Genomic DNA, 27,504 nt, shown 5'->3' with positions numbered 1-27,504 from the left:
AGCTGTGGTTGCTAAACCCCTGCAGCCACCACCACGTCCCCCTTCCACCACTCTCCTGCACTCCTCTCTCCCTCCTCTGGAGCCAAGCGCCGCCATGTCTGTTTCCAGCCACTAGGTGGGGCCGTCCTCCACCACTAGGAGAGATATTGGACTTGATTGGGGACCGTACTTTGAACTTTTAAAAGAAGACAAATCAAAACAAACAAACAAACAAAAAGCTCTGGGGGTGATGCTTCGGTGACATCACCCCTACTGTAAACTATGGACAAAAAGATTTATAGCGGGAAAAACTATGGATACTGATGTCTTAGTATATATCTGACATGTTTTGCATGCTTTGCCTGAAATTTTGACAGGGAGTTTTATGAGGAGGTGTAAAGTCCTGACCAATGCACAATTTTATCTTTGAAACACTATGCTGTTTATGGCGACTGCAGTGCTGCATTTGGTGTTCTGGGGTTCGCCGAGCTTGATTGAGTTCTGTTGCATGATACTGTGTCAAAGGTGCTCAATTATAGCACTTAGCCTACCATGTTGAGGTACCTTCAAATAAGTTTTTTTTTGTTGCCATTTTCCTGATTTCAATGTAATATTTTTGGAGTAGCCTATGTGCTCAGTTATATTTCCATGCATGGTTTAAACTTTGAGACTATTCTGAGGAGATGTGTTCCGTTTAAAAGGGAACAAACAGTAGGCCTAATGGCTTAAAACCATTCACTTCTGTTGAAGTTCTTAGGAATAGTCTACTATCCAAATGCCCTTATAGTTATTTTAAGTCACCTGCCGATCAAAGTAGGCCTAAGGGAACTTGATCAATATGGAGTGGAGGCTGGAACAATTCCAGTCTTTAAAGTGGAACTGTCACCTTGTGTTATAATGTAAACATTTTCTTTTTAATAATCAATAAAATAAGGATGATTTATTTTTAAACAGAGCCGGCATGCTTAAAGGTGCACTGTATAATATTTGTAGTGTTCATTATGACGGGGAAAATGGCACTTTTCATACAAGAAAAGGGGGTTCTTCTCCATGTCCGCCATTTTGAATGTCAAAAAATAGACATTTTTAGCTGCAAAACTTACTGTTCTTTGATCATACTAATACTGTATTAGTTTGTTACTTAGTAAATATCCATGAAAATATTAAAGTTGGTAATAGGCAGCACAGTTTCAATGAGCAGCACAGTGCATTACTTACTTTGTCCACCATCCTACACAGTGCACCTTTAAGTCTTGTTCTGTACCAAATGTAACATGGAAAACCATTTCGCCTTGGGAAGGTCCACACTCCACACTGTTTTTATTATTTTTTAGATGAGGCATGACATACCAAAGTTCACCAAGTGATGTCTGATATTATTGGAAATGTAAAGAAACCGCTGGATAGGAGATTGTGTGTGTGTGTTTGCATGGCTGTAACTACCATTGAGGACACAGAGGTCATGTCCTCTGTATTTTTTTTTCCAGTAATGTTAAATGTATCTATTGATGAAAACCGATATATGATCAACAATGATAAATTCAGTCTATATACACCACCCCCGTGTATCCTCAAGGTAGTGATTAATGAAAACAAACTTAAGAGTGTGACTGAAGTGTTCGAAGCATTCTAAATGTACAGTATGCAGCACAGCACGCAGTATTTGACCTCTGTATTTTGAACATGTCTGGTTACGGCCTGTGTGTGTGTGTGTGTGTGTGTGTGTGTGTGTGTGTGTGTGTGTGTGTGTGTGTGTGTGTGTACATGTGTGTGTGTTTCTCTCCTTAGAGGAGCGCTCCATAAACTTTTCAGTTAATTCATCACCTTTTACCTGTTTAACCACATTCTCAAGAATCAGCGAGCTGATAAATGTACTTTATGAATGTACCTCAATAAATAGCATGTGAAATACAATGAAACTGGCCTCGAGGAATGTCCATTACATCCTAACAACAACCTTCAACATGTTGTTCTTTCCCACTGCAATTACCTTTTTTTCTCTGTCCACACAGAGTAGACTCAACTAAATTTGGCCTGATATGAGAATGCCTCTCTCTCTCTCTCTCTGTGTGTGTGTGTGTGTGTGTGTGTGTGTGTGTGTGTGTGTGTGTGTGTGTGTGTGTGTGTGTGTGTGCACGCGCGTGCGTGCGTGCTTCTCATACTCCACAATGCTCAGCAGTCTTTCAACAAAGTGCGTTGGCAATGATAAAGGTGCAACAGGTAAGTCCTGAGGTACCTTTTCAAGGTAATGGATGCGGGCACTCTAATTTCTGGAGGTTGGGTTGAGGTGTCATGTGATAGGGCTGTGCTGTGCTGTGCTGTGCTGTGCTTCTCTGATCCTTTTGGGTGGCAACTCTGACACCTCACTCTTGCAGATAAGTGTGACCAGTGTTGCCAGATTGGGCGGGTGCCCGCCCAATTGGGCTACTTGGGATGAGTGTCGGCGGGCAAAAACAGGAAAAATTGGCCATTTGGCGGTTTTTTAAGCCGTTTTGGGCCCATAGAAGTCAATGTAATTTGTTGAATTTGGGCGGAATTTAGCGCATTTTGGCGGTTTTTGAGAACCTTTTGGGCGGGATTTGGTCAGACCCATCTGGCAACACTGAGTGTGACAGGCCGGGACAGTGTGTCAGTGGAGGTGTAGGCTGCATGTGGGCAGGCGGCAAAGGAGGTTTGCCATGGACGGAACAGCCAAGGTGGAGAACGCTCCGTCTCAACGCAGGGAGGTCTGGGCTCGCCGCGCCGAGTTTGTCCTGGCAAATTTGGGATACGCAGTCGGCAGTGGCAATGTGTGGCGATTCCCTTATATTTGTTACCGCAACGGAGGAGGTGAGCAACTCAAACGTGGTCCTTGATTATCAAATCAAGTCAGCTTTTATTGTCACTTTCTTCATATACACAAGTCATACAAGGAAACTGTGACGCTCTGATAAAATCATTATTTCCAGTATTTATCCTCCAATAAGAATAGGAAAATCAGGAACACTTGTCACACATGCAAGACGTGCATTCTGGGCTTTATGCCTCTAACACACACATGCATACGCACACACACAGACACACACACACAACAACAATGTTGTTTTTCAATGCACACGCGCATGCTTGCACTCACACTCGTACTCGTACTCCAGTGGTGTAGTCTACGTAGAACGCGGGTATACAGAGTATACCCACTTCTAAATTTCAGGGATTTCAGTATACCCACTTAAAATTGATTGATCCATTGTTTTGAATGGCGCAAATATATACAGTATACCCACTTCAAAACAAATCTCAAATATACAGTATACCCACCATAAAAAAGTAGACTACACCACTGTCATACTCATACTCGTACTTGTACTCGCGCGCACAAACACACACACACACATACACACACACACACACACACACACACACACACACACACACACACACACACACACACATCTGTAATATTACTTTATAGGCCTACATTGAAAGGAGAACTAAGTTGACATGTTGTCTTTATCCTAGTGTAAATCTCTTCGGATCTCTTTGAACGGAACAACACATATTTCACTATTGTTGACTTATGTAGCCTCTTACTGCAGCAGGAGTCGCCTGCGACCCTATTCACTTGCTGAAAATGCTTAACTACAACATAACAACATTGCCATGACATTACAGAGAGCCATAGTGCTGCGCTAAGGGGTTAATATTAGCAATAATCAAAGATTTTTTGAGTAGTTGTATTCCTGTATCAGTAAGACATACATGGATAACACATGACTACTAATTTTATCACTTTAGAAAGTAAAATGACTGAATTCATACAGTTTTTGATAGTTTTGGTGGTAAAAAACGAGTTGCTTATTGTAAGATAAAAGATCTGTGAAACCAGGGCTGGACTGGGAGAACAAAACGTCCAGGGCATTTTTTGGCTCAGACCGGCCCCACACACCGGTAATTAGTGGAGCACTGCCATTAAATTGTCTTGTGTCTTCTAACGTTGTGGCCTAGCGGAAAATGTGCACAATTTAACAAAAAAAACCTCTCTTTCAGGTATAAAAAAAACCCAACATACGTGCAGCGACTTCACGTTCAATTGTTTATTTAAAATTAATCTAATTGGTCATGTTAGCTGGCAGAAAACCTGGAAGTTGAGAGAAGAGAGCCCCTGGCAGCTGGAGATGAACCGGCCTTATCTGCACTCTTCAGTCCCATCAGCTCCTTGGACACACACACAGAGAGGGGGACACATACCTATTCTGATGTTATAGGCACATAGACCTTCACTATTGGGTTTGGAGCATCTTGCTTCAGATGGTGGTTTAAAAAGGTTTGCAATGTACAGTCTGGGCGGCAAAAGTAGTTAACTTCTGCCTCAACAGTCTGGCTTGACTAAACAAGAACAGAGGGATACATTATTAATTACGAGGTTATTTTCCACACACCGCGCTCTTCCGTCTTGTTGGTGCGTCTCTGAAGTAATCTAGTAGTTAGGAAATGGATCACACTCAGTTTTTCTTCTTTCTTGTTGTTTTCTTTTTATTTTAACATTGCAGGGACTGATATGACAGACGTTTCGGCTGCACAGAGCCTTCTTCAGTGTCACAGATTCAGTCTATTTCCTGAAGTCTTTTAAAGGAACGACCTCCTTGTCACCTGTTTCTAATTGCTCATTAGAGATGGTGCAGCAGACACCCCACCACATCAAGCTTTTTACGCCGTTCATTAAGTGGAGCGCTCTTTGCGCCACCTGTAGGAGCATAACAGACACTTCAACCAACAACAGTAACTCAAAAGATGGAGAAGGGAGCAAACATCAAAAAACAGCTTGACTTACTTGAAAAAGTAGCTTAGCCAGTTACAGAAAACAAGTTAGTTCAAAGTCCTCATTCATGCCTTTCGGGGACATTGTCTGAAAATGGTACATCCAGAATGCTTCACTTTGAAGAAGCATCTTGTCCAAGTTGCCTCCCCTCCGTGGTGTGTGTACTTGTTCAATACAATCAATCAATCAATCAATCAATCAAGAGTTTATTGTCATTGTCAAAAAGGCAACGAAATTGTGTTTCGGGTACAATACTTAGTAGCAGCAAAAACTAATACAAAGTTTAGTACACCTGGGACGACTGCGCACTGCGCGCATCCACCTTCACAAATCTTGGTTTTAGACAAGTGTTAGACAACATTGGGTAAGGGTGAGGAGAAAAAAAAGATTCCATAGCTCCACATTGCAAACATTACAATATCAAGGCATAGAACAAAAAAACCTCATATGGCTATAAGCAGTGTAGACAGACATTGTACATGAACCGGGGAGAGGGGGGGGCAGAAAGAAGCAGGTAACTATACAATACAATTTAATTCTTGAACAGTATGTTTTTTTTTCCATGAAGTGTCTGGCAACTGGTGACGTTATGTCACCTCTTCTGGTGGCTGAATTATGTTCACTTAATCTAGTTTTTAATGATCTTATGGTCTTACCCACATATGACATCTGACATGGACATTGTAAAAGGTAAATCACCTTTGTAGAAGTGCACATAATTAAAGAGTCGATTTTATACCTTTTTCCTGTTTGATGATTTGTGAATGAATTGGTTTTTAGTATATGCGGGCAAGCCGCACAATTTGTACATGGGAAACATCCTTTTATGAAGGAAGTTCTTTTGTCCTCACGGACCACGTCAGATCTTACAAGTAGGTTACTTAGATTATTGGACCGTTTATAGGTAAATAGAGGGCGTGTAGACAATGTTTTCTTCAGAGAGGGATCTGTCGCCAAGATGTGCCAGTGTGCGTCAACAATATGTTTTATTTGTCTCGATAGGCCGTTATAAGTTAAAGCGTAATTCACAGAGAAAGGGCGCGGCTGTTTTTTGGATTTTGTTAAGAGTTCTGAACACTCTCTATTTACCTATAAACGGTCCAATAATCTAAGTAGCCTAACCTACCTGTGAGATCTGACGTGGTTCGTGAGGACAAAAGAACTTCCTTCATAGAAGGATGTTTCCCATGTAGAAATTGTGCGACTATATACAAGTAGAACCTTTTAGGGGTGCCATACTGTATATGAAGCATGTGATAGAACCTTTTTTGGTTCTATATAGAACCATTTTTTCCAAGAGTGATGTTGTTTACCTAATTAGTTTAGAAATAATAATAGCCTACATCATTTAAAAAATAGTTCATCTCATTTTAATATGCAAATTATAAGGTTTAAAACCCAGAAGTCATCTTGGTGACCACAATATTCAGAATCAGCACCCTCAAAGTATGTAAAAAACATTGTTTACCAACTTAATTTGCTGCTAGAATTGATCAGACAATTTCAATCTGATATGCTTTCAAGGTCCTTTAAGATCACTGGATCTTAGTGGTAAAACAAAAAGCCACTTTCCCTTTCTCCCCAGGAGCCTTCCTGATCCCCTATGTTATGGCGCTTTTCCTCTGTGCCGTCCCCATGGTCTTCCTGGAGTTTGTCCTGGGCCAGTCCACCCAAAGGGGCACAACCCAGGCATTTGCCCTGATATGCCCCTTGATGAAAGGTGAGACAGGCATTCTAAGACTAACACTATTAAAGATCTTATTGCATCCTTATATTCTCTCATTCAATTTGCTGTGATGTGTGCATTGTGTGGCTGTGTTTTTCCAGGGTTTTTGTTTTTATTTGTCTGCCTGCGCCTGCTTGGTACAAAATCAAGCCTCCTCAAACATCTCTCTGCCTCTAAATGAACAGAAAAACACACAATGTGACATTCAATTACAAAATTGTAACATGATGGCATTGCGAGACACAGGACACTTTAGACTGCCTCTAAAATAAATAGCTTCTTGTAAGGAAGTGTTTATAAAAGGCTATTATGAGAGCAAATCACTGGACCAATGAAACTCAATTGGGTCAGGCGTTTAGGGATGCTCTAACGGTAGCCAAACTATTGCAATTAAGACAAAACAGTGACTTACCCACAGTAGCGCAGCACAAATAATGAATGTCTGATTTCTTTCAGCAACATCCGGTCAAATAGCCTAAAAATAATGGTGAGAAACACATTAGAGGCCCTGCTGTGGCCAACCGGTAGGGCCCTCACCTGCCATGCGGCTGACCCAGATTCGATTCCCGGCCAGGGTCCTTTGCCGACCCCTTCCTGTCTCTCTTCCAATTCGCTTCCTGTCCAACTCTCACTACTGTCCTGTCACATAAAGCCGTAAAAGACGTTTTCTGGAGAGAACTGTAATTACATAGCAGGGTAAACACTGTGATGGGTACAGTTAACCAGGGGCTAGTTTCTCGAAAGCTTAGTTGCTAACTTACTTAGCAACTAACGACTCAGGTACGACAAAATTGTTTCTGGAACACTTCGTTCGGACTTACAAAGTCCCAATGTTTACAAGTAATGTATTTAGTCGTTTGTCCGGTGCTGAAGCGAACGACTCAGGTGTTGCTGCAAAACGAAGTAGGGGCTGTTCGTCAGTACTACTGTCGGATTTGGAACGAATAGCATGGTTAGCTAGTTCACCTTTGTTTTGGGAAGCACGTCACTCTTGCTCGTGGTTTTGGGCGGGTTCAGGCAGAGTTCAAGCAACATCGATCGATTAATGCCACCAAGTGCACAAGCCTCTTACACCAAATATCTAGTCATGTTACGAAGAGGGCTGTAAAAAAACACACCAACACAGTGTTCAAATATGGAAAAATATTGTCCAAATATAGTAGGAAATTCCATATTCCACAATCGTGCTTCACGAGCTCCGATCAATCAAAGCGACACCAAAGAACCCTGTTTGATTATCATCGGAATTTGAAATCACACCAAAAGCAGCATCTGGCATGAATGCAAAATATTTCACCACTCACCTATCTCCACACATGACAGAATTAATAGTATATTTTGATTAAACTCCAATAAACATAGGCTACATGGAAATAGGCTACATGTAGGCTAGTTGTTATTACGAAATGCGTTCGCTAATTAAAAAAAGGCCACCAGTGTGCGGTGATCCTTCTCGTTTTCCTTGCAATTGGTACGTTTACATGAGGCATTTAAATCCGATTTAACTCACTTTAAATCTCATTAAAACTTAATTCCACTTTAAAAACATCATGTAAACACTTACCGAACAGGATTTAAGTTTATTCCGATTTAAACTTAAGTCCGATTAAAGTGGGTGGCTTATTCCTCTTTTAAATCCGATTAAACACGTTCCTCTGTCATGTAACCTTTTAATCAGAATTACAATAAATCCGGTCGTTCCACGCATGCTCGTTGACCACACGATGGCGCCAAGAGCCCGTGCTCTTTGTCAGTGAGAAAAAGATGGCGGCACTTCCTGTTGATTTTCACATGAAAGTTTTGCTTAATTTAAAGTCCCTAAGCGACTATAAATGTTGTGGCTTCCATATATTGATGTAAAAGTGCCCCACGAAGTAATTAAGCACAACAAAGTTACTCCACATCACCCTTTCACCAGTTCGTTTTTCTAAGCTAGGAGGGTGCTAACTAGCATTTGAAAGAACCAGACCCAAAGGGGATTTTACCAGCCTTGAGTCCACTGAGGGAATTCATTTTCGGGCTGAAGATAAGCTTGTGTCCCAGTAGTTCCCCGGAGGTTTGGCGACCACGCCCCCACGCCTTATTTGGCTCACTCAGCACGTGCGTCCTCAGTCCAATCGCAATGCTTTATTTTCCCCAGACGTTTAATCGCATTTAAGTGAAATTGCCATGTATACACGTTGCAAAATAACTCTTAATCCGATCTACTTAAATCCGATCTATTAGATCCGATTCAAAAGCATCATGTACACGTAGCAATTGTATGCTATGCCTTAGTCTACAAGAACTCCAAACTACATCATAGGCTACAAGTTCAAAAATGGACATTATGCAACTGCATAGCCTGTTGGAATAGCCTAGTGCGTAATGGAAAGGCACTCGGAAAGGCAAGCGTCATGACAAGAACTGGACACTTCTTCGCGTTAGCTCTTATTTCATAGTATTCATATTCTTCTGTTCATTTCAATTCTACTAGTATTTTAATACGAGCCTGTCACAAGCAGCCGGCCAATAGGCTACTGTTAAAACAAACGTCGTTTCAGCAGTGAGCACACTCCAAATAGCGCCATGGCCCATGGCGCACAAAGTGTCCGTCATGTAGAACAGTCAGGGGGATCAGAAAACAACACAGCGCATCGTGTCCTTATTTCTCTCTGTGTGTAAATTGGGCCATCGTTTTGTGTCTTTGTAAAATGCAGGAGAAAAGTAGTTAGTTACTTGGCCTTAATGTGACTGTGTGACTGCGAGGCAAAGACTCTCAGATTCCACAGTTCCACACGCGCGCACAACAGCACGAGTGGAACAACCACTTTACGCACACAGAGAGAGGGTGGATAAACAGTTGCGCAGAGGAGTAGGCAACTGTGCTTGTCAAGTTGTCGGTTTAGTTTTGATTTGTTGGTTGGTTTTTCAGTTTTTGCTTGTTTCAAGCTTTTTGGTTTGGCTGACCCCTGTGCCGTTTTCCCCAACTAGAAAAGGATGACATCTGGTTGAGGTGTAAGGTGCAGGATTCCACTCAGAGGGATTTGACAAGACAACAGTTTTTCCTTTTTGATTTCCTCTTTTTTTTTTTCTTTTTATTAAAGTTCAGTGATTATTCTCCAGTTGAGAGAAACAGATTTGGTTCAAGGAAACAATCAGGGCTTGTAGGTCTGCCTTTCCCCTAGGTAAAAAACCTAGAGGGAGACGTACAGACAGATGACAGAAAATGAAAACAGAAATTAGTCACGGGTAATAAATATGCAAAATGTTTGTGCAAATGCAAGCAAATGTGCAAATATGCTGTTAATAAATAATTTATCAAAAATAAATAATTTATCAAAATAGACTTTGCAACATTACAACCCAGACTATAAATATATGCCATACTGATTTTAAGACAGTTATAAATAAGATTAACCAAAAATAAATACATTCAATTTTTATCCATAAGTGATCCCACTATAAACTGCCAAATGCACGCAAGTCTCGGAGCCAAGCCGTTTCCGAATCAAACACCAAAGTCAGACATTACTTGTGCCCAGTCTATTTAGTTTACAATCACAAAGATTTGCAACAGTGGAAGTGAAAGAATCACTACATATTTACGTCAACAATCAAGCCTGGAACACAACATTATGGCTTGCTACAAACGCTACCAAGAAAGTAATAAAACAGCGCTTACCGGCTTCCCCTCAACTTTCAGATGTCTTTTGCACAGTGGTTCGCAAGTTTTGAGCTAGCAAACCAACCTGCGTGTGCCTCTCAGGCTGTGCCTTTTCAGACTGAAACTTCCCCAGTTGATTGCGCACCTGTGCTCAAGTTTTGCCGCCGAAACCAAATTACTTGAACCGCGGACAGCTGACGCTGATCAGCCGCCTCAGCTTCAACTAATTAGGCTGCCTCGCGTTCCTCAACTAGCCAATCGGCGATTACTATGCACCAACACCCTTTTTTTCCCTGTTGTTTTTTCCCAATGTTTTTTCCCAGTGAAATTAAGAATTAAAATTTAAAACAAACCGCCGCAGACCTAGTCTGACGCGACAGTGCTTAATTTATCTTACTGAGGGAATTGAAATCTTGTCATAGACACTGAAAATGCAGCCGCGATTATGCCTTCGCGCTTAGGGACTGTACGTTATTTACCGGGGGGGGAGGGCTGGTGCGCTGGAAGTCCGGTCGAAAAAAAAAATCATGCCCCCCCCCTCCACCTCAATTTTTTCCCCATGGCCCTCCCCCCACTTCAATTTTGTTTTCCCATGGCCCTCCCCCTACAGGTAAAAAAATAATAATATGTAAAATTGGTAGATGAACAACCATCATGAGAACAGTCAGAGTAGCCTACATCAAGGGCGGTTGTCTGCACTATTATGTGCTATCGATATCAGTGGATACCTATGAGAAGCCGCTAGAATCTACCTCTGCGGCTGCATGGGATGCCTTTTAACTCCACTGTCACCAAGACAAATTGCCTTCACTATTGTTTTTACGTGTTAAGTAATAATAATGATAATAATAAAAACTTCCATTTCAATACCAATGTCCGAGTTGTTACTAAACTACAAAGTGGAGAGAGTTTCCCCACCGCAGCTTCAATATTTCCCTGCTCGACAAGCAGCGCCTTTCACAAAGTACGTTTTACATGTTCAGCACAGTAGCGAAGCCAGGGACGCAGGAACTGGTTTTGACCAGGGGGTGCTGTGAAAAAAAATCTGTTTTTTAGATGCAATTTCCTGCGTTCTAATCAATTTTAGGGTGAGGAATGGCGAATCACATCTGAATAACTTCCTCATGTTTTATGTAGCCTAAACAAGGATGGGTAGATTTACCTTTTTGTTAAACATCTCACTTTGACATTATTAATTTAAGTTCTTCTTGCGGAAGGGAAACGCGCACCTGATGTGGAGGTGAGGGCGTGTTCAAGAGCAAATCGCGCTGCCTTGACAGTTTGTCTCAGCATGGGCAGTGTGCAATGTGTGAAATTAGAAGAAATGCTTTGACTAGGCTATGCGATGCACTCGTGAGAGGTGACCGGGCTTTCAAATAATTTAGATTTTCTTGCAATTGCGACTGTGGATCTCAAGGTGCATCTCGATCAGGACCCCTGTCCTGTCTCCCAGACCGCGCATAAAAGCACGCACGCACACACACACAGGCATAGCTCTACCTTCCCGAATGTGATTACACTTTGACGGCCAAAGAGTCCGGGATGTGATCGGAGCAAGAAGTAGGCTAAGCGCCAAGCAGCTCGAACCATTGCTGGTACAGGGAGAGTGTAAATCCACCTTTAGTTTGCATTTAACGTAGGCCATATTTAAGACGCATTAATAGGTGGTGCTATGGTGGTCAAATCAGCAAAATGGAACAAATTGCCAAAACAGAACCAGTACAACATTCCAAAACATCCAACAATAGCACAGCCATTACACACCGCGGCAATTAAACTTTGACAACTGATGATAGACAAGCCAGGCACACCAGCTGTGCTCTCCTTCAGATTCACCCCATAGCCAACTCCGAGGCTAAGCTAGACTACTTCACCAGCAACAGGCAAGACCTAGCATACCAATACACGCTTCTACGAATCCAATCTCCACAGCAAGAAACAAAAGTCACTTCTTACCTGACACGATGCACAACTTTGGTGACATTCCCTTCTCCCGTCACGCTTTAAATGTAGGCTACACAATTCCTTGCTTAGTTGGTCCGTTTTTGTTCACCAAAGTGACGAGACTTCTCTTCACAACAAGTTAGCTCCTCCAATGGTTTCAAGACCGTATATGATGCATGGCCAACACATCGCCGTTAATACCTTACTACCTTGACACCACAAGCTAAACAAAACAAAATCTCCCGCGTCACTGCACCGTTCTACCAAAGTATTTTCTACGTCTAGGCCTAGGTAGGCCTACTGTTCATTCCGGTCTGGTTGGGGTCTAAAAGTTTTTTGAACACAGATGTAAAGCACACGGCGGTGCCAATAAATAAAATCATGACTTACCAGAAGCTGTGACCACCAGTTGACTACAACACCTCTCCAAAATTCCTCTGGAAATGCCCATCCAATTCGTTGTCAAAACTTCCCAAACTGTTTAGCCCATATAGTTCACCTCAGCTAGTTATTTGCTCACGGGCATTTTCTATGATGCTCAATGTTCCCGTAGCACTAGCAATAGGCCTACAGTGAAAGAGAGTCAGCACGGGCAATCTACAGTAGCTGCACCTGATAGTTTTTGACTACAGATACACGCTTCAGTGCACCGGGACCTTGCATCGCAAAGCGATGTGTTTCAGAGCATTTTTTATTATTATTTAAAAAAATAAATAAAAATAAAATAAAATAAATTCGGTTTTTTTTTCCCATGGCCCTCCCCCTAACTCCGATTTTTTTTCCCATGGCCCTCCCCTCCACCTAATTTTTTTTCATCATGGCCCTCCCCCCCCTACGCACCAGCCCTCCCCCCCCGGTAAATTACGAACAGTCCCTTACCATTCAGTGCCCATTGCTCTTCAGTCATTGATGCCGATAGTGATGTGTAGGCCGACATTTGGTTACTGGATTTAATGGGGTGGATTTTGGGGATATGATTGTGTTGACAGGTCTTTGCTGACGTTGAAGGACTTTGAATGTGCCATGTTTACAGACATTGACGGTCCCTTCCATAGGACTACTACTTCATCCATCCTTCCCTTCCTGTGCGTCTTTATGTAGGCTACAAAGGCATTAGGTGCATTCGACATGTGTCAACGCATGCATGCGCATTTAGACAGCAATGCACCCTGGATGGAAAATGCTGCATGACGGTTAGATTTCCTGTCAAACTTCGAAATTTCGTCGACGTTGCGTTGACGAGGTGTTGGGTAAGTTACTTTTTAAAAGTAGTTAGTTACTTTACTTTAGTTACTGCGTTCAATTGTAACTGAATTACTTTACTTATTACTAAATTTAAAAAGTAACTTGTTACTTATTACTTTACTTTACTTTTCGCGGGAAAAGGGATTTTAACCAGCACACCTCATAATACACCTGCTTCCCAAGGTTGTAGGCCGGCTGTGTAAATGGCCTAATATTTTAATCTGTGCAAACTGTAGGCCTACCTCTATGGAATCCCTCATATAGGCCTTTTGTCATTCTCACATCTAAAATGCATTTCATGATTGCCCTGTAGGCCTGCTTATAACAGTGTCAATACATTTGAATCTAGTCTAACATTACACCATAGAATAGAATATTGTCTTTTTATTGTCATGTCAGCATTAAAATTACTTTTGGTCTCACAGATTAAAAACAGATTGAGTAAGGTGAGGTGGCCATACCAAACAGAAATGTTGTAGGTAGGACACTCTGCTTACATGCTCTCCTAGATGTTGCAGCTTAGGCTACTCCAAAGCCTTTCAGTTTCCTGCTCATTGCATTGCATATGTGTCAACATTATTACTAAAGATTCTGCCGAATGCAGAATCCGTTCGTGCTGGAAGACGGTTTGATCAGGCACATTTGAATAGCCTGAAGAACGTGGCGGCCTCAACGCCATGGTGTTGCTTGCTCTGTTGTTCTCACGTTATTATTCCCAATTACTTGACTCGTGCTGGCTGCTGCTGCTGACGGAGCTACCCAAATAGTTTTTTTTTGACGTGTAGCCTATTTAACGGTCATCAGTGAGCACAAAAGAGGCTATGGCATTTGCGATATGGGGTACAGCTGTTTTAGAATGCATTTGCGTAACGATGAACTCGGAATGACTGTAGATTTAACTGCGCAGCGAATCACTTTCACTTTCCCTCTATGGCGTAAATTAAAAGGTTAGAAAAAAAATTGTGGTGGAACTCCAAGTATTGTAGTATAGGTTAACCACATCACAGCGCAATGGGCTCATGAAAGTCCCAGTGAAAGACCCTGCATGCACGAGGAAGGAACAGCAGTCCCCGTGCGCGCGCTCTCACACACCCACTTCCGAGAGCTCGAGAAGGGCTGGGGAAAACAGCCCAGACAGAGCTCTTCGCGCATCTAGAACTACTAATAACAGCAGACCTTAAGATGATTTCAAGGCTGAAATTTATAACGAGTAACGACCGTTACGGCAGCGCAGTAACTGTAATTAAATTACTGACATTTGAAGAGTAATGCGTTACGTTCCTACGTTAGTGCCAAAAGTAATTAAATTACGTAACGACGTTACTTAGTAACGCGTTACCCCCAACACTGGGTGACATGTCACATGGTGTAAAACTATCGCGGGATGAATGCGGCTGCAGTCAGATCTTGCAACCTCTGCAGTTGCTTATCCCCTTCAACGCTTGTTGGCGGACTGCCTCTGAGGTCACGCGCCCATGAACTGGTTGGTCAACAACTCACTCACGTGTGTATATGGGTCTTGTCTCACACCTCTACACAAGTTTGCGCAGGTCCCCACTTCAGCTCCTCCTCACTGCCTGTCCCCCCACTCCTCACACGTGGTGTGTTAGTAGAGCAAACCGGTGCGAGCTCATCGTCTCGTTCATATTTGTGGCCGACTGCAAATGCGCTGTATTTAATAACACCCACATCGTGACAACAAGTTCTCGCTGACGTGCCTTGCGCAACGTCGACGCTCGCAACAAAGTCGTAGGCCTATGCGCTTAATAATGGCAGTTCCACCTTAGCTTACGTTGCTCATAAAGACGTGCAGACTGGAATATGACATAAACATCCTGATATGTTTTATTAATTCTAGATCGTAATTTCAGTTATCATTTCAAGCAGCATTTACTGTCCGATATGCGTGGCCATGACCTGTTGAAAGTGTTGCGTTGTCTATGAGTGTGAGAATGACTTTGCTTGCTGTTCTGGCAAAAAAGATGTGATGAGTGGTTATTATAGGCTAGGCTACATTATTCACTGTGGATTGAACTCACGCCACCAACAAGGACACGGCAAAACATGTATGATATTCCGACACTTTAACCACTCACCCACCAACTGTGCTTCCAAATTAGTCGTAGTTATACAATATTACATTAGGCCTATACAAAACCTAAGTAAAAAAAATAATGCATGATGAATTGAGGGTGATGTCGCATTTGATAAAAGTCAAAGGGGTGAATTCGGGGACATGATTGTGTTTATCAAAGATTTGTGGACTTTTGATAGAGATGTAATTACTGCATTTGACAGGCAGTGTGGTAGGAGGCGAGACAGTCTGAACTTACTTGGTTGGAATTTCATCGGACTTACTTCGTACCTACATCGGACCACGTTGGTCTGAGGGATTCGAGAAATCATAGTTGTTGGTTAGTTGTTGTGTCGAACTTCATTCAGACTTACTTGGTCCGAAGGCTAATTTTGTTCGGATTCGAGAAACCCACCTGACTAGTGGGTTGGGTTATTGTGTCCCCTAACTAATAACCCCATTAGGAGTAGCATAGATGTGCCGCACTGTAGCAATATTGAGTTGAAGTAACCCAACCCTTTTACCCAACAGTGGTTACTCAGCACTTGAGTTGACAAATAACCCATCATTTTTTAGAGCGTGAAGCTTCTTCCGGGGAATGAGACATTTAGTTGGAATCTGCTGGAATTTTCCTTCAAAGGCAACTTAATATCTAACACGTTTGTTTCAGTATATGAGCAAAACCAACGTTTTTAAAGGGGTATGCCACTATTTTGGGGCTTAATACAGTTAAAATCGTTGGCTCTGGTTTATCTACACGGATCAATTGACTTTCACTAGCTTAGCGACATACTCCCTCTTTTAACTTGTCTTAAAACAAGACAACGGCTTACATGAAAAATAAGACACTTTACCACCTTTATAAACTCCAGCCAAAGATTTTAACTGTATTAAGCCCCAAAATAGTGGCATACCCCTTTAAATCCATAATGAAATATGCCCCAATGATTATTTTACTAGTTTGACCAGTTATAACTATCCATGTGTATAAATGCGTGTTTGTCTACACTCAGGATTAGGTTTTGCTCCAGTAATAATGTCGTACCTGACATGCATCTACTTCAGCACCACCGTGAGCTGGACTCTCTTCTACCTGCTAAGCTCGTTCAGCAACCCACTACCCTGGACATATTGCAACGCCACCTGGAACGTTGCAGAAAACTGCTCCATCAGCGACTACAGCAACGCCACTCACCTGAGCTCTCCAAGCCAGCAGTTCTTTGAGTAAAGTTCAATTTAGTGTTTCAGTTACTAGATGGCAAGTAATTGTGGAGTTGTCACAGAGAGTGTTCCAGAGCGGGAAATGTTGCATAGTGGGGAACTTAAAGGTGCACTGTGTAATATTTTTAGTAGTTTATTTCCAAAATTCATGCTGCCCATCCATGAATACTCACAGACACTAGCAAATTTTAAGTATTCATTATGACTGGAAGAATTGCACTTTTCATACATAAAAAGGGGGGTCTTATCCATGGTCCGCCATTTTGAATTTCTAGCAATAGACATTTTTATCTGTAAAACTTATACTTTGGCCATACTAGTAAATATTAGTTTATTATTGAGTAAATATTCAAAAAAAATTACATTAGACAATGGCAGCACAGTTTAAATATTCAGCATAGATGCAATACCTAATCTAGCCACCATCCTACACGGTGCACCGTTAATGTGAAATTAAAGCAAAAAAAAAAGAAAAAAGTTTCTAATCCACTTATCATAAGGCAACAATGTGGACAACTCTGTAGTTGTAAATGACTAAATGTTTTTGAAAAACACTTCTAACTCACAAGCACATAGTCAAGAGTGTTGATAGAATGGCCATTCTTCTCTCTTATAGCTACCGGTTGCTGGGGATCAGTGAAGGGATCGACATGATGGGGAGTATCCGATGGGAGCTAGCTGGCCTACTTTTGCTAGCCTGGCTAACAGTGTACCTCTGCCTCTTCAAGGGATTACATTTCACTGGAAAGGTCAGTGTTGTGTCATGCATTTTACACAGTGACTATTTCTCAAAGTAAAGTGTCCTAGCCTTGCTCGGACGAGTAACGGCAATTTTTGACTGACTTCTGGGAAATTTCCCCACTAGTTCACTGCAAGCTACTACTGTGTCTTTCTGTCCGATGCACTATACCCTATTTTTATTATTTATATTTAAAAAACCCTCTCATATTACATGAATTACACACAACAAATCCTCTGTCCATTACATCAAGTAGCTGCTGTCAGTTGGACCTACTATAAATCCATCCATCTATTTGTGTGTATTCTCCAGGTGGTGTACTTCACGTCTCTGTTCCCGTATGTTGTGCTGCTGTCTCTGCTCATCAACAACGTGCGTCTGCCCGGAGCTACCGATGGCATCCTCTTCTTCCTCACGCCACAGTGGCACAGACTCCAAGAAGTGCAGGTGGTGCATTATGTTTTTTTTTTCCTTTTCTTGACCTTATTCGACAGTGAAGATTCAACATTAATTGACTGGTGTGTGTGTGTGTGTGTGTGTGTGTGTGTATGTGTGTGTGCGTGTGTGTGTTTGGAATGCTTGGTTACTAGCAGGACTCAGTCCAAATCTTTGTTTGTCTGAACAAGAGAACAACAAAAACAATCAAGAATACTGGAGTTTAAAGATGGAACACAGCACACTGTTTGACTTTACATACTTTATTATGTCCTGTCCCCTTACGTGTTGTACGATATGAGAAAACTTAAGTCTGTTTTGTCAAGCAGGGTCTGTTGGCCTATTTTTAACCCTTTCATGAAGAGCATCTATAAAAGGGTAACAACCATGTCTTTTTGATGTCATAATGTTGTGAAGTTAAGCAGCAAACAGTGAGTCGGATCCCTGGCGATCCCATCTGCTCCAAAAGACTAACTTTTAAAGTGAAGAGCTCTTTTCCAAAACGCTATATCCACCATTTTTGACTTTTTGCATTTTAATATTGGAATTGACTGTTAAGAGGTCCTATCATCTATGTGTGAATTCTTGCCATTCAATTGTTTTGAGAACATACTTTTTATACCTCTATAAAAATGCATTTTGCAATGCAATTCAATGGAATGTCCAATACAAAAATGTACAATTCTCAACATTCTTGGATTTATCTAATTTTGGAAAAGAGCTCTTCAAGTGTATAACCCCGAGGTCACCACATAGAACCTGCCAAGAGCTGTGCACTGGATTTCTAACTTTTTGGGAAGACCATAGGAGGGAGACGAGCTTTGTTGCAAAATGACTTCTATCCATTTTGGGACATTTTGGGAAATTTACATTTTTGTATTGGGCATTGCTCTGCAAATGCATTTTATGTGTTTATACGTTTAAAAAGTATGTTACCAACAAATTTGAATGGCAAGAATTCACACATACGTATGTGAAAGAACATCTGAGCAGCCATTTCCAATAATAAAGTGCAATTAATTTTGCAATTAAAATCTTCTATTACAAATCCTATGTTTGTGTCAGTGGTGGACCACTGTATCCCATATGACTTCACAAACTCTGGACTTTCACCTATAGTTTTCAGGTTATGCTGCCCATCAGTTAGCTATTCCAACATCTCACTGTTAATGTGTAGATGATTCCCTAAGATACTGGCTTTGTGTAGATTTTTTTTTTAACTGAAGTTGATTTAAGGTTATTGCATGATACCATAAACAAACAGCTAATGTACATCTGTATGAATGCCGATCAGACTTCCCAAACCACTAAATATAGTTTGTGCAATTAAGACTGATTTTAGAATTTAGGCCAATTTTTAAATAGTGTCAAGAATACATTTTAAATGAAAACTGTCTTTTTTTCTACATGAGGAATGTTTGTGTGTGTGTGTAACAACTGCAATTCCACCTCATCCTTCCTATCAGATTTGGCTTGATGCGGCCTGTCTGATCCTTTACTCCACTGGAGTTGGCTTTGGAGTTATGGTTTCCATGGCTAGCTACAACAAATTCAGCGACATCCTCAGGTAAGTGGTAAATCAACCACAATGATATTGAAATAGGCATACCTTAGTTATACTGTTGATATTTGTTTTATAATTATATATTTTATTAAATCCATTTATTTGATATTGATGTGCAGTGATAGGACACGAAAGACTAGAATATTAACCCATATACTGTGTGGTCTTGCATTTATATGCCATTACACTTCACTAAGCTGACACTTTTATCCAAAGCAACTTAGTTATTTTAAGTAAGTACAGGGTATAGTTTACAGTCCCTGGAGCAGTATGGGGTTAGATGTCTTATTCAAGGGCAACTCAGCCATGGAATGTGATAGATAGTGGAAGGATAGTGCAACCCCTGATCTGACTCCCTGATCTCACAGAATTCTGTGGAATGGACACAGATCTTTGGGACACAAAAATTTGTCAAAACTCTGTGCCCCTGGACACGGAAGTGTGTTCTGTGATGGACTCTCAGGCGTGTTTTCTGTATTGCACTATGTTAAGTCTATCATTAGAAAATAGATACCAAATGCTAATATTAAACAAAAGAATGCTATAGCAATTTAAGTTGTGCCCTGACCAAAACAATCCCTAACCCCGTCAGTAAAGACATGTTTTTGAGAAATACATTTTTCAGTTGGTTGATGGTTATTCATGTACTAAATGAAAGAATAGCTGTGCCCAGATCAAAACAATCCCCAACCCTAAGAAAGTTCTTGCCTGTCAGTAAGAAATGTTTTTTGAAAAAAAAAATCTTAGAAATGGGAAAAATCACGAGAAAACACAAGCCTGTGGGAACATAGACCTGTGGGAACACAGAGAAAGCAGTTCCATGAGTCCATCACAGAAAACACTTCCGTGACTGATAGCACAGAATTTTGGCAGAATCTGTGAAATTGACACAGATTTTGTGTCCCAAAGGTCCGTGTATATGCCACGGAATTCTGAGAGATCATGTTGAATCTGAAGTCCATCTCCTCAACCACTAGGCCAAATTTGATTGCATTCCTTTATTTTAAAAATCATGTGCTCTCATGCCCACGCACGGACACACACACGTTGGTAGTATTCAACATTCTCTGGCACTGCCACCCTAATCTCAAGTCCATAACCATTTGTCCATGGCTGCTCAACATTCATGGTGGTAATGTATCAATTTCACAGACCAAAAAAATTAACTTGACTGTACTGACTTGCCTTGTAGGGACTCTCTCATCGTGTCTGTTGCTAATGCAGCCACTAGTATCTTTGCTGGCTTGGTCATCTTCTCTGCTATTGGCTACTTGGCCCAGCTGCGCAAGCTTCCTGTGAAAGACATTGCTGCGGCAGGTACAGTCTCACCAGGTTCTAAGCAGCATTTACAACACACCAGAGACTATTCTAGCTGTATAGGCCTACAACAAAAGAAACAACAGGCTAGGACTCTGCAGGCCAGTCAAGTTCATCCCATCCCATAATCTGTCATCCACGTCTTTCATGTTGGAAGAGGAAGAGGCATGCTCCAAACTGTTCCCCCAACATTGGGAGCATGTAATTACAATGTGGAAACAGTTTGGAGTGTGCCCCTGCCTCTTCCAAAAGAGTCCTAAAACCTGAACCCAATACAACACCTTTGGGATGAGCGGAGACTGAGAGCCAGGTCTTCTTGACTAACATCAGTGTGTGACCTAACCAATGTGCTTTTGTAAGAAAGGTCAAAAAAGAATTAAAAAACTCCTCAACCTTGTGGACTGCCCTCCAAGATGAATTGAAGCAGTAATAACAGCAAAAGGTGGACCAGTATCATATTGAACGCTATGGGTTAGGAATGTGACGGCAGTTTAGTTCATATTTACATTACAGTACGCCTTTGTTCAAAGCGAATTACATGGAGCAATTTAAAGAACAGGGTAAGGCACAGTGTACAGTTGCAACACTGGTAGCATTGTCCTACACATAGTAAAGAAGAGGACGATGCATTAAAAAGTAGCAGAAAGTAGGCCTAAACTTGACATCAAGGTGCAGTGTACAGTTGCAACACTGACCAACACAAGGTAACAGAAGCAACATTAAATAATAAAAGGTAACAAGGCATATTGGATAATATGTTCATATCAAACCGGGACAGTCCCGGTTTGGAGTTGTAGGTCCCGAGCAAACTCTGTCGGGACACAAATATGTCCCGGTTTTGGCCACCCACTACATGTCTATCGGGGTAAATATAGAAAAGATTACATGTTTACCTGCCATAATTAATGGCAGCCAGCGCTTGTATAGAAAGTCTGAAGGAGTCAGGTGCGATTTGTCATTTGCAGTAGGCCTATGTCAGAATAGCGATATGCCGGAATAGCATGCGGCGGCGCCACCCGGTGCCTACCTGTGTGGTGTCTTACTGTAGCTGCTAATTTGAAATGGCTATCAGCCAAAAGATTGTGAATATCAAACAACCCTTTGAGGTTTTGATTCGGCTTGGCCCTAAGATCCTACATGTAGGCCTACCAAGTTTCCAGACAGTTGGTCAAAATGAGAGAGAAAATAGCGTAGGCCTATTTTACAATTCAAAATGGCAGAATAATCTATCTTTAGGCTAATCTATCTATCTATCCAGGCAGAAATGGACTTGGTCCGACACGTCTCTTGCTCCAGTTAACCTCTGACTTCTGTTGTAAATTTTCGGCAACAATATACATTTTTCACACAAGCCTTGTGTGTGCCTCCTTTTTCCATTATCTCGAGTGATTAGCCTACTACCATAGCCTTCGCTACTACTTTTTGGGAGTGGATGCACCAAGCAATACACGGGTCTAAACTGTAGGCGCAGACGCAGACCTTTGTTGGTTTTTGTCAAATCAAGACGTAGAAATGCATCGCAAATTGAAAGGCATAAATTGTTTAGTGATTGTGATATACTGTCTTCATGTGTCTTCTGTCTATCACAGGGCCTGGATTGGCATTCATTGTTTACCCAGAAATTCTCACCCTCATGCCTGTAGCACAGCTTTGGGCTGTTCTGTTTTTCTTAATGCTCTTCCTTCTAGGCACTGGTAGTCAGGTGAGACACACACATGATTTAATGTTTAATATTTTAACCATAAATTACTCAGTAGGCCTAAGTGTTAGGCTACTATATGGCCACTCGCCACTATTTCTTCTTTTCATTTCTTTTCTGATGGTATTTGTCCAAATGGTGAGCAGAAAAACTTCAGAAACACACTTGTCCTGTCTTCTCAGTTTCCTCTCGTAGAGGTGGCGGTGACGTGTGTGAAAGATAGTTTTGGTGCGATGCTGCCCCCTTCTGCCAGACGCAAGGAAGTGCTGGTGGCCTTGATCTGCGTACCTGGGTTCCTCATTAACCTGTTGCATGTCACACAGGTGAGGGGAAGCCAAATAAATTAAGGCCACTCTAAAACCTGTGTATTTCATATTAGCGCATACATAGTTGCTAACTATGTTAATTGCTTTGTTGCTTGCAATGCAATTTCCCATTGGCAAGTCAATCCCCAAATGCTAACGTGCTACTATCTTTTCGAGAAAATCAACCCAGATGTGAAATCCTCGAAATGAACTTGTGAGAAATTTACTAAAATTGAAATAAGTTCGATAAGTCTTGTAATCAGATCAGCTCTAATTAGATAGGTTTGGCAGTGTGATACGAAAATCATTATCAATGCCAGGCCTTTACAATTTAATGTATTGGCAAATTTCAGAAAAATGAAATTTTGTTTCACAGATTTGTTTGTTGTTCTCATCTTTTACAGGGAGGAGTGTATTTGTTTTATCTGATGGACCACTTCACAGTTTCTCTGTCCGTTTTAACTGTGGCTTTTACAGAAGCAGTGGTCGTCATATGGATTTTTGGTAAAGAGTTGTGTTACTCATTTACATTTTGCTGGTGTCATGGCATGCTTGTTCTGCTATATATCCATACTATTATCCAAAACAGACAAGCAGGCCTATACACATTTTGTTAACACTTGATTGAATCCTCTATTATCATGTACTAGCTTAGTTCATATCTAAATGTACTGTCTGTGTGTCCATAACATAAAGCCTTACCAGTTTCCTTGGTAGATCATTTCCAGCTGTACAGTGTATGTGGTTTTGCTTTATCATTTGTGTGCCTGAAGGGATACGGCGCTTCTCTGTGCTTGTACAGAGGATTACGGGCGGGCCTCCTCCTCTGTTTTTCAAGGCCTGTTGGCTGGTCATCACCCCAGTCCTCCTCTTTGTGAGTGTGATCCGTTACCCTTTATCATTTAAATTTACCGTATGTAATTTTGGTCGTTTATTTTCAAAATGCATGCCCATTCACAAAGGTGATCCTCTCCTGAATATTTACTAATAATGCCCAATTTACAGTAAAGTTTTGCAGTCAAAGATGTCTATTACTGGTAATTCAAAATGGCGGACATTGAGAAGATCCACCAACTCATGTATGAAAAATGTACATTTCCAAGTACTTAGAACTTGGTGGTGGTAAATGGAAAAGATAACAACTTCAAATGCGCAGCGAACATTCTGGAAATTAACTTCTAAAACATTACATAGCCTAGAGGAAATTAAGCCTACATTATAGAATGAAGTCTACAATTTAGGCCTTTCATTTCTTCCATTGTAGTATGTACACACTAAATGAATAGATTGTGAATGAAACATGAATTTTGCCTTGTAGCCTTAAATAACCTCCAGTGCTTTAAAGGACCAGCTCAGTCAATTTCAACATGCAGTTGTAATGCTCACACTACCCTGGACTTGTCAGAACCTGAGGGTTTTTTTATCTTCTTCTTCAGCCTTTTCCGAGATCTTGGTCATTGTAATGGGGGCAGCGCTTTGTTTACATTTCAAAAAAACATTTTTATTTATTCCCAAAAACATCCGAAAGGTTATACAACATCAGCAGACCACTAGCAAACATAGGTGCCTTTTGGGAAAATATTTGGAGTAGGCCTTTGTTAAATTTTTAAAAATGTAAACAAACACTGCCCCCATTATAATAGCTCATATCTCGGAAAGGGCTTAGCCGAAAAATGTGGCATCACCGGGCACTAACAAGTCAAGGGTAGCGTGAACAGTACAACAGCATATTGAATTTGACTGAACTGGTCCTTTAAGCAGAAGTATTGCCTTGATGGATTGCCAACATTTGGTCCAAACAATTATTTTCAGGACATGCAGCAAAAATACCTTTCCTGTAATAAACCGTATCTCTCACTGATCAAGAAGTAAACATTGTAAACAGTACAACCAATAAAAGTAAATAATGCTTTTGCTCACATTCTTGCACAGGTGATTCTGATCTCTAGATTTGTCCAGTACTCGCCCCCTCGGTATGGGAAGAGCTATGAGTACCCGGTGTGGGCTCAGGTCCTGGGCTGGATGTTCACACTGGCCTCCATGGTCTGGATCCCTCTGGGGGCCCTGCACGAGCTCTACCTCCGGAAGGGCACACTGATACAGGTGAACAAGACACCAGATCAACGTTCAGTGGACCTAACAGTCGCCCTATACGTATACTACCTGTACTGAGTAAAATTATGGAAAGGACAATTTATATTCAGATACAGAATTACTTTGATTTTAATAGATTAACCACCAAATACCAACATGCATATAGGAAAGGATATTCAACTTGCACTGCCCTAACTCAAATGACAGATGACTGGTTTAGGGAAATCGATAACTCTAAGGTAGTGGCTGCTGTTATGTTAGATTTCAGTGCTGCTTTTGATGTAATAGATTAGAGTTGTTGACTGGAAAGCTTATATCCTATGGCTTCACACAGAATGCCATTTCCCTGATTAGGAGCTATCTCTGTGCTAGAACACAAAGAGTTTGCTACAATGGCAGCTTATCTAATATCAATAACATAACTTGTGGTGTGCCTCAAGGAAGTTGTCTTGGACCGTTACTCTACTCTATATTTATTATTTACCAATGATTTGCCCTCTGTAGTAAAACATTCTGGTAATGTATGCTGAGGATTCAACAATGTATTGTGCTGCCAACACTAGTGATCTTGGGGAGGTAATATCCAAAGAATTGGAACGGGTGTATGAATGGATTACTGTGAATAAGCTGGTCTTGAATATATCCAAAACTAAGAGTATTTTATTTGGGTCTAGACACAAACTGGCTACCAAGCCAAAGTTAGAATTATATGTGGCCAAAGAACCCATTGAACAAGTGGAAAAGCTGAAATTGCTGGGCATGGTCATTGACAACCATCTATCTTGGTCACAGCATATAGACAGAATCATTCAAAAAATGGGCAGTGGTAGTCACTTTACTAGACAATGTGCACCATATGTGCCATTTAAAATCCAAGAGCAAGTCTGGAAATCTTTCATTTTATCTCATCTAGATTACTGCAAAACTACAAGTCGTTCAGAACAGAGCTGCCAGACTTGTCCTTGGATGTTCACCTAGAACTGGCATCCATAAGATGCACACTGCGCTGTCATGGCTCAGCGTGGAGAAGAGACTGGCCTTAAGCACAGCGACATGTCTTAATGAAGCAATAAAAACGCAGACCTGAGTCTTTGATCCAGCAAGTAGTGTTTTGTAACACGGCTCACAAATATGCCACCAGGAAAGCAGGCAAGGGTGACATTTTGCTACCAAATCCTAAAACGAATTCAATGAAAAGAACTGTGCTTTATACAGCAATTAAGACATGGAACGAATTGCCATTGTATATCCGTGAAGACACGGGCAAAAAAACCTTTAAAAGGAAAATAAAAAGGTATCTTTTGAATGGTTGATATAGGTGTCATCTTAAGTTGTAAGGTCAGTTTTTTTATTGTTTTAAATGTGTGAAGGAGAACTTTCAGCAATGTGGCAGCATTGCATTTTATAACAGTTTGCTAGACTTGTTGCTGACCTTTTGAGATCTTCTTGTATTTTTTTACTTGAATCTTTGAAAAACTCTTTATTTTTTGCAAGGCATGTCTATCTGTATTGTTATTAATCTGAAATGTGATGTGTTACATGTATTTGGAATTAGGACCCCAGGAAGACTAGCGAACTGCTACGGCATAAGCTAATGGGGATCCTTTAATACAAATAAATAAAATAAATAAAGCACACAGGGCATTTCTCAATGTGAAGTGTTCAAGCCTTGCTAGGACGAGTAACGCCCATTTTTTTTTGCGGATTTCACCAAAGATTGTCCAATAACTAGTTCTTATCGTAATTACCATAATAATTGGATACAAATGGGCGTTATTAGTCCTAGCAAGGTTAGGACACTTCACTTTTTGAGAAATACACATGCCACACATATGCAGCACCTCTGCATGAAACACACCTGATGGTCATCACCTGATTTCAGGCTTGGTGGTCAAGCTTGCATACAGGGCATTTTCCTGGTGGATTGTCAGTCCTCCATGGCGGGTCAATGCTGTTATTTTTTTTGTCCCACTGGAGCACCATTTACAGGGATTGGCTTTCAAAATAGATAGTGGTGCAGAGTTTGGGCCTCTGCTACGAATGCTTGGACTGGTTTTTTTTTTGTCCCAGTAGAGCCCTGTCTGATTTTTAAAGTATAACCAGAATTAAAAGAATCTTTGTTCTGTTCTTCCCTTGTGACGTTGAAATGTGTATATCAATTAAACAAATGCATTGTTTGCACACCTGTGCATTGAACCAAGATGCAGCAGTTTAATTTCTTTCTTCCTGGTCTTCCCTCTGTTTCCACAGCGACTCAGAGCATCTGTAGTTCCTGAGCTGTCTGTTACTGACCCTCCCAAACAACAGGGGGAGTGTGTTCCCCTGAGCAGCATCTGACAGCAACCAGCATGCCACACACACAGCCCAACCTTTATATCTTTTGTGGGGCCCTTGTGGAGCCCTTTCAGAGACAGGAGAATAGGGGCCCCTCCTATCTTTGTGGGGGCCTTCCATTCATATTAACAATAGCTAAAGAATGCTAAACTGTGCCCAAACCAAAACAGTCCCTAACCCTAACATGTCAGTGGGGAAATGTTTTACACTTTTACCAGTAACAACAAAACTACCCCAGCAAAAGGGGTCAAAACATGTGCAGTCCAGGATTTGGGCCCCACATGGAGCAAGGGCCCACCCTTGTTGGTGTGCTCCAATAGCAGTGGCCTCACGCAGGTAGATTGGTGCAGTGCAGTACACACCCACACACCCACACACCCACAC

At 41.3% G+C, this 27,504-nt stretch overlaps 1 protein-coding gene across 1 annotated transcript; it reads left to right on the top strand.

Annotated features, from left to right (window-relative positions):
* Nucleotides 1-2,657: 2,657 nt before the first annotated feature.
* Nucleotides 2,658-27,504, top strand: LOC134458703 (sodium- and chloride-dependent GABA transporter 2-like). The gene is made up of 13 exons (XM_063211132.1): nucleotides 2,658-2,808; nucleotides 6,363-6,497; nucleotides 16,426-16,636; nucleotides 17,250-17,382; nucleotides 17,685-17,819; nucleotides 19,274-19,374; nucleotides 20,564-20,688; nucleotides 22,278-22,390; nucleotides 22,570-22,710; nucleotides 23,097-23,196; nucleotides 23,466-23,566; nucleotides 24,625-24,795; nucleotides 27,037-27,504. The coding sequence occupies exons 1-13, from the start codon at nucleotides 2,658-2,660 to the stop codon at nucleotides 27,121-27,123; spliced, it is 1,704 nt and encodes a 567-aa protein (XP_063067202.1). The 3' UTR covers nucleotides 27,124-27,504.

Source organism: Engraulis encrasicolus, chromosome 11 (genome assembly GCF_034702125.1).
Source record: "Engraulis encrasicolus isolate BLACKSEA-1 chromosome 11, IST_EnEncr_1.0, whole genome shotgun sequence".
In the NCBI taxonomy this organism is placed as follows: Eukaryota; Metazoa; Chordata; class Actinopteri; order Clupeiformes; family Engraulidae; genus Engraulis; species Engraulis encrasicolus.
The sequence above is the reverse complement of the archived record's forward strand: the minus strand, read 5'-3'. Positions and strand labels throughout refer to the sequence as shown.